Raw genomic sequence first — 8,932 nt, 5'->3', positions numbered from 1 at the left:
AATAAAAATACAATATACCATGGCTCAGGTTTATAAAACACTACTCAATCTGGTTCTGGTGCTTAGCCTTGTTCTCACACTATCTATGGCCAATAGCAAACAATTTGGCAGTAAGTATTTCTTGTTGCAATTTTCAAATATAAGCAAACTTTTTCTCAAAAGTTCCTAGGAGCTAGGTTGAACTTTGGAAGGCTAGAGTTTTTGTTGAATAAGTTGATCTAAAATTTTAAACTTTAGATTGGACCTAATTTTAGTTATTATCTTCAACATGCCCCATCACGGATAGGTGGATTCATTTTTTTCCTATCAAAGCCTAAAGTGTGCAATATTCATTTAAAGGGGTGGCGATGAAAGTTGAAATGAGGACCGTTGATATAATGCTATGTACAGATAACATGGCACTATATTAAAATTTAACTGCTTTTCTTTTATCTCTCTCTCTTCCAAACTGTTTTTTTTTTCTCTTTTTGTACATCATTTGTAAATAATTATGTACAAGTAGCATTGTCAAGGACTGTTGATTGCTCTCATGTCATGTTGAAGCATTTATTTAAAAATTTCTGTTAGATAAAGCCAAATATTTATAATTTAAATATTTTCAACAGTTTCATTTTAAACTAGTGAAACATATGAATGGGTTACTATAACTCTTCATTTTCGAATAAAATACTGGTTTTACAAGGTATTTTCTAAAAGAGGCAAAGCTAAAATGAATATAAAAACTGGTGCTACTGTGGCTACGTGTCCTGCTTTAAGAAGGAATGTTAAAGTAAAGGTTTTTCTCTGATACAGTTGGTTTTGGAAGCACTGCTTCCACTCCGATTTGCAATTCTGTATATGGAGCAGAGAGTGGTGATACTTGTACAAGCATCGCACAGAATTTTAATTTTTCTGTTGAAGACTTCATTATGATTAATCCAAACATCAACTGTGATGCAATCTTCGTGGGTCAGTGGCTTTGCATTGATGGTTCCGCCTAACTACTGCAGATTATGAAGAACTTAATAAAGGATGATAAAATATTGTCCTCTCAAATGTTGTCTCTTTTAGAATACAATTGTTGTCATCTCTTTTTTATACAATTGTTAACTTATAATGTTTGGAGGTTACGACCTTTCCTCATTCCAGGTTAATGTTTCCTAGGGAATTATTGTCCCTTTAATGTTATGGTACTTTCTTTGTTCCTAAGCTCTCAACAAAAAACATTTCATATTTCACATTTCACATTTCACATTAACATTAATTGAATAAATGTTTCAGAAAAACATAAAATAAACAAAATAAAGAAATGTGTATCTAGATCACCTTAATGCAATGCTCTTTAAGCTCGTTGGGAACATGAGATCATATGTTGTAGCTAATGAGGATTTGTATTAAAAAACAGACCCTCTAAAACTTTTCATCTTCTTGAGATTATCCCCAATAGGTTATCCTTGTTCAGTTATTGAGCAATCTTATGATCCTTCTCAATATTGTTGGTGTAGGAGAAAATTTTGATAAAGTAATTTTACAAAACAATAAAATGCATAAAGGCAGACTTATTGATTGAGAATCTTGACAACTCGACGTCCTAAAGTGAAAATTGTACACCGTAAATTGTTGCGACTTATTTGGCGAATCACTCTCAGGATAAAACGATCAAACTAGAACTCTCAATAATACTCCAAAATAATATTAAAAATAACAACATAATATTAAAATCGAGTTTTTAGAATATAGAATGTGTGGAATGATTTCAATGTGTATTTTTTTTCAATACAAGGAGGGTTTGTAGAGTCCAAGAATCATCAATTCACGATTTAATAAAATTAAAGATGCACTTTATGAAGATTTTATGATTTGAATGAATAACTAAAAACTGTCTCAACTGCCAATTTTTATTTCTGTTTTTATGATTTTAATAAATCACTAAGTAATGCTCCAACTGCTATATTTTACTGGTTTGTTTGAAAAAAAAAAAGGAGGAAGAAGAAGAAATTCCACAGTTTTTACCATTTGAGCACTTTATCTAATTTAATTATTTATTTCAAACAACATGTTTGTCACAATAATCTAACAGTTGGTTCCTGTCCCTTGATATCAGAATTATATCGAGTTGGTTTTAAAATTTATAAATCAAAGTAACATGAATTAATTAGTACGAGATAATTCTTCCACATTTTATGAACAATAAAGTTTAACCGCCAGAAGTAATATGTATTGATAATGTAAATTGATTGGAAAAACTGTTGGAAATAAAAAATTATGGGATGAAAGACTAGAGAGAAAAATTCAGAGAATTCTCAAAAATATTTGTGTTTTATGGCTTGGCTCATAAAATGCTCAAGCACAAGGCCTTTTATAGGTACAAAGGATCATAAATACATTGTATGAATTTAAGAGATTAATTAATGACTTTTCCTACATACTATGAATAATAGGATACAAAGAACCATTTTGATACATGATTTAAATAAATGCATGTATATTAAATAAACTAATTCATGTATCAAATTTAACTTTTTCATCATTCATGAATCGAGTTTAATTTCCAACACCCCTTCTTAAACTTGATTCCCTCTTGATAACTTCAATCCAAGTACGCAATCTTGCAAAATCATCATTCTTCAATGGTTTGGTGAAAATGTCTGCGACTTAATAATTGGTCTTCACATAAACAAGCTCAACTTCTTTGTTCTCAATGCACCTTCTAATGAAGTGAAATCTCGTATCTATATGCTTGCTTCGATCATGGAACATAGGACTTTTACCCAGAGCAATAGCTGACTTGTTATCAACATAAATTGGTGTAGCTTCGTTTTGAGGCATATGAAGCATCTCCAATAATTTCCGTAGCCAAATGGCATGACAAACACACGATGCAGCGAAAACATATTCAACTTCACAAGTACAAAGGGTCACAATGGGCTACTTCTTTTAACACCAAGTGAAAGCGGCGTTATCCATGAAAAACAAAAATCCAGTGGTGCTTTTTCGATCATTAATATCAATAGCCCAATCACTATCACTATAGCCATGAAGCTTGAAATTTGTAGAAGAGGAATAAGCTAAGCCATAATCAAGGGCACCTTTAATGTAGGGAAGTATCGTTTTAGCAATCTCCAAGTGAGTTAAAGTTGGTGCCTCCATATAACAGCTAATGAGACCAACACCATAAAGAATATCGGGTCTTGTACAAGTCAAATATCTCAAGCTTGCAACAAGCTATCTATAGAGAGAGATGGATCCACTTTCATGCTCTTATTATATTTTGACATCTTTGTTCCACACCGAATGGGAGTACTCACTGGATTGCAATTTTGCATTTTGAATTTTTCAAGAACTTTCTTCGCATAAGCTTCTTGAAAAATAAAAATGTCATCTCCATTTTGTTTTACCTCAATTCTGTGGTAGTATGACATGAGCCCAATGTCAGTCATCTCAAATTCTTGAGCCATCATTATCTTAAGTTCATCAAACATAATTTCATTATTATCGGTGAAGATCAAGTCATCAATGTACAAGCACACAATCATAAAACCTCCAAATGCGTCCCTTTTAATGTAAAGAGCATACTTATGTGGACATTTGATGAATCCATGATCTTGAAAATACTTGTCAATTCGGCTATACCATGCTCTAGGCACTTGCTTCAAGCCATATAGCGCCTTCTTCAAATTCAAACTTTATCTTTATGTTCATTGACAACATAACCCAATGGTTGTTGAACGTACACTTCTTCTTCACGGTATCCATTCAAGACAGTGGACTTGACGTCCATTTGATAAACTTTTCACTTATTTTGAGCTGCCAAGGAAATGATTAATCGAATGGTTTCCAAGCGAGCAATGGGGGCAAAGACCTCATCATAGTCAATGCCATGCTTTTGGCTATAGCCTTTGGCAACAAGTCTTGCCTTGTATTTCTCCACTTCTCCTTGAATACTTTTCTTTACTTTGTATACCCATTTCATGCCAATTGCTTTTTCCCTTCAGGAAGAGAGGCTAGCTCCCATGTATTGTTCTTTTTTATTGCTCGGATCTCCTCATCCATTGCATGCCTCCATTTCTTGTCTTCCATTGCCTCTTCAAAGTTTAATGGCTTGGTGTCAACGAAGAGACAAAATAAAGATGGATTATCAACAATTTTGGTTTCTTCATAAATCTCTGCAAAATTTCTGATACGACTCGATCCTTTGGAGGGACTATCATAAGGAGATTGAGGAGCAGGAAAATGCGGTGGAGGAGCATCTTCACTTGCGTTTTGGCTAGAGTCTCCTTCTTGAAAAGGAAAAATCACGTATTCTTCATTTTTCAGAACATTCCAATCACACGAACTTCCTTCGTCGAATTTTGCATCTCTACTAATAACAATCTTTCCATTGCAAGGATTGTAAAACTTGTAGCCTTTAGAATTTGCATCATAATCGATGAAAACAAACTTCTCACTTTTCTCATCAAGTTTTAATCTCTTCTCATTTGGCTCATGAATATAGGCAATACTACCAAAAACACGTAAATGAGAAACACTAGGTTTCTTACCACTCCAAGCTTCTTGTGGAGTCATGTCTTGAACACTACTCGATGGGGAAAGATTAGACAAATACATGGCACATGCAACAGCCCCGGCCCAAAACTCCTTCTCCATACTCTCGTTCTTAAGCATACTACGAACCATGTCGAGGATGGTTCTATTCTTCTACACCATAACACCATTTTGTTACGATGATCTTGGAACTGTAAGGAAATGACGGATTCCATTGGTATCACAAAAATTGTTAAACTCCTTGGAAGTAAATTCTCCGCCTCGATTCATCTTTAATACTTTGATTGAGTTGCCACTCTCATTTTCAACAAAGGCTTTGAATTTTTTGAATGCTCCAAACACTTCATCTTTCGTCTTCAAAAAATAAACCCAAGTCTGGCAAGAAAAATCATTAATAAATAGTAAAAAATAATTTGCTTTACCATGATAGGGTGGTTTGATTGGCCTGCACACATCCGCATGAACAAGTTGGAGTGGCTTTGTTGCTCTTGAGGTGAATTCCTTTGGAAAGCTTCTTCTAGTTTCCATGCCAACGAGGCATCCTTCACAAAGTTGATTGGGATGATTAATTTTTGGCAACCCATTCACCATTTCTTCATTCGTCAAGGTCTTCAAGCCACCAAAATTCACATGACCAAATCTTAAGTGCTAAAATCAAGAATTGTCTCCAGCACAAGCTTTTAGACACCTTGGATGGTCAACATTGACATTGAGTGAAAACATTCTATTTTTCTCCATTGGCACGTTTGCAATCAGTTTATGAGAAACATCTCTCAAAGTAAGGCAATGTTTCTTCAAGTGAATGTCATAGCCATTCTCAAGTTATTGTCCCAAACTCAAAATATTAGACTGCAAAGTAGGTACATAATAAACTTGAGAAATCAAAAGATGACTTCCATTTTTAGCACGAATAAGAACATCACCTTTGCCCTTTATTGAAATTTTAGTTTCATCTCCAAAAACAATGTTGCCTTTTACCCACTCATTTATTGTTGAGAATAACTCCTTGTTGCCACTCATGTGATTGGCAGCACTGGTGTCAAGGTACCACGATTGTTTATCCTTTTCTTCTTTGGTTGCCAACAACAACAATTCTTCATATTCCTGTGCTTCAACATAATTCACTCTCTCTTCATTATTGGTGGTGTCACTCCTACATTTGGAAGCATAGTGACCATTGGAGCCATAGTTCCAACACCCTCGTCCTCTTGATTGATTGCTTGATCCTTCATTATTCAAAATTTGTTTTCCATCATTTCTTTCATTACCACAACCATAATTTCCTCTGCTACCACGACCATGAATTTGACCTCTTCCTTAAGATCGTCCTTGCTCTTTTTGTTGACCTCCCAAAGAGACATTCATTTGGACAACTTGAGCCACCGGTTCTCCTTTCTTCTTCAATCTTTCTTCATATGATTGCAAGGACCCATGAGTTGATCAAGGGTCGTGGTATTCAAGTCATTAGACTCTTTAATGGAAATACTAACAAACTCAACTTTTGAGTCAAGCGATCTAAGAATTTTCTCGATGACACGACTTTCTTCAATATTCTCCCCATATCGCTTCATATGATTGACAATGGAGGATACTCTAGAGAAATAGTCAAAGACATATTCAGACTCTTTCATGTGCAGAGATTCGAACTTCCCATGAAGCATTTGAAGGAGAACCTTCTTCACTTTTTCAATTCCCTTGAAATTGTTCTCGAGAATCTCCCAAACTTCCTTAGCTTTTGTTGAGGACACAACTTTCTCGAACATTGCTTCATCTAAGCCCATGTGAATAATAGAGAGAGCGTGTAGATCTAACTTGCGATACCTTTGCAAGGTATTCCTTTGAGCTTGACTTATAGTTCCTTCATTCTCTGGTTCATCATAGCCTTTCTCTACAACTTCACATGCCTCTTGTGAGCCGAGCAATGCCTTCATGCGTATGCTCCAATGTCCATAATTTTTCTTTGTTAATTTGGGAACAACAAAAGGAAACGAACTACTCATCTTTGAAATGGCTCTGATACCACTTTGTGTTGGTAATAAAAAATTATGGGATGAAAGACTAGAGGAAAAAATTCAGAGAATTCTCAAAAATATTTGTATTTTATGGCTTGGCTCATAAAATGTCTCAAGTACAAGGCCTTTTATAGGTACAAAGGATCCCAAATACATTGTATGAACTTAAGAGACTAATTAATGACTTTTCCTACATACTATGAATAATAGGATACAAAGAACCATTTGGATACATGATTTAAATAAATGCATGAATATTAAATAAATTAATTCATGTATCAAATTTAATTTTTTTCATCATTCATGAATCAAGTTTACTTTCCAACAAAAACTAAGTTTTGAGAAAGTTTTCTATTTTTTCCACACTGAGACGTTTCACTTATATAGCATAGAGATCAGACATTAAAGAGAGAACAAAATAAATACAAAGGAAAAAAACAGAGAATATTATTTCGACAAATTGCAGAGATACCAGAAATTTCCACTTATATAGCAGGATATTCTTTTCAAGTAAGAATTTTTAAGTCGAAATTTTTGTTCAAACATGCTGTAATTCTTTTACCCTTAACAGCCTTAACTCTGTTAGGAACTGAAGTTGCATTGAGCGCTTATAATTGAGTCAAATGTAAATTGTGAACCTTGGAGGAAAAACTCATTCTTTTTCTAGGTTCCCATACCGTGTCTACAGTTTGAAATGAATGTGATTGACAAAATATTAAAGGATTAACATAGAATTATATATAACATTTTTTTTTCTCTATTGTATTACAAATTGACAAAATATTAAAGGATTAACATAGAATTATATATAACATTTTTTTTTCTCTATTGTATTACAAAGGCAACAACCCTATCTACTGGTTACTAATAAGTGTGGATGTCATACATAGTTCATACCCATTTATATGCATTTGCTAGCGATTTTGAGTCAAGTTCTACATTGATTTTGTTCTATTTTGTGCTTTAGGTCCCACTCCAAGCTACAATTAGACATTCTAGACTTCCAAAGGTGAAAAGAAGACTCAATTCAAATGCATTGAAGAGAGGAGATGCTGAAGCATCTGAAGGAGCAAACATGTGAGTGTTCGTGAATTTCTTGGATTATGTTGTGTAATTTTGCGTAGTGAGAGGTGAGATGGGAAAGAAGTTCTATGATAAAATTTGCATCTTAAGTCCGCAGCATTCCAGCATTTTTGTCCCGGTTATTGTTATCATCAACCACTTTTACCCTCTATATTCATACAACATATTAAAACAACACAAAGTACAAATCAGAAGATTAATTAACTGGCCTGCACCCGGCTTTGCAGCGATGTCTATGTACCTAATGTGGTGTTCTTCCCGAAGTTTCTGTCTATAAATAGTCATGTCATGAAGCCATAATTCTTCACCGGGAGTAAGGCAGCAAACAAAATACTACCATGGCTCAGGCTTACAAAACCATACTCAAATTTGGTTCTGGTGCTCAGTCTTGTTCTCACACTATCAATGGCCACTAGCAAACAACTAGTCAGTAAGTATTTGTTGCAATTCAAAAGGAGTAATGTCAGTCATAGTTGACGATTGCAATAGTTATCCTATATGGCTGCTAGTTATTTGAAGCTTTAGCTTATTATTTGAGGCAACAAAATTACAATAAATTAATGCCTCAAATAACAATCCGTCACATAGGATGACTACCGCAGACACTAACTATGAATAACATTGTTCATCGAAAAATCTTTTCTTATTAAAAATTTCCAAAACATTTCGTATATAAGCTTGCATTTTTCTCAAAAATGCCTAGGAAGTAGGTTGCACGAAACTTTGGAAGGCTAGAGTTTTTGTTTTGAACTTGAAAATAAGAAAGAAAAATGGTTTTCAATAACTATTTATATTCTAATAAAACACTGATTTAAATTTGAACCAGGTATTTTCTAAAAAGGGTAAAAACAAAAGGCATAGAAAAGCTGGTACTATTGCTGCTATATGTCTCATTCTTGGTAAAATTGTTGGAATAACTCTATTTTTTTGTATTCATTCATTTAATTTTTACTGAAGCAGTTGGTTTTGGAAGAACTGATTCCACTCCAGTTTGCAATTCGGTATATGGAGCAGAGAGAGGTGATACTTGTACAAGCGTCGCACAGAAATTTAAATTTTCAGTTGAAGACTTCATCAAGATTAATCCAAACATCAACTGTAAGGCAATCTTCGCGAGTCAGTGGCTTTGCATTGACGGTTTTGCCTAACTAGAGCAGATTTTGAAGAACTTAATAAAGGATAATACAATATTGTCCTCCCAAATGTAGTCTCTTTTAGATTACAAGTAGTAGCTAATTGTTATTTCTCCCTTTTATGATATCGTCAACTAATAACAAGGTATCATGACCTTCCTATAATCCAGGTTTAAGGCT

General features: G+C 34.1%; 1 protein-coding gene across 1 annotated transcript; it reads right to left on the bottom strand.

Annotated features, from left to right (window-relative positions):
• Nucleotides 1-3,948: 3,948 nt before the first annotated feature.
• On the bottom strand, nt 3,949-6,455 carry LOC111383514. Its single transcript, XM_023007628.1, has 3 exons — nt 5,954-6,455; nt 5,398-5,750; nt 3,949-4,677 (listed from the first exon to the last, which is right to left on the bottom strand). The coding sequence occupies exons 1-3, from the start codon at nt 6,453-6,455 to the stop codon at nt 3,949-3,951; spliced, it is 1,584 nt and encodes a 527-aa protein (XP_022863396.1).
• Nucleotides 6,456-8,932: the final 2,477 nt, after the last annotated feature.

Source organism: Olea europaea, unplaced genomic scaffold, assembly GCF_002742605.1.
Source record: "Olea europaea var. sylvestris unplaced genomic scaffold, O_europaea_v1 scaffold2705, whole genome shotgun sequence".
In the NCBI taxonomy this organism is placed as follows: domain Eukaryota; kingdom Viridiplantae; phylum Streptophyta; class Magnoliopsida; order Lamiales; family Oleaceae; genus Olea; species Olea europaea.
This window is presented reverse-complemented; position numbering and strand designations above follow the sequence as displayed.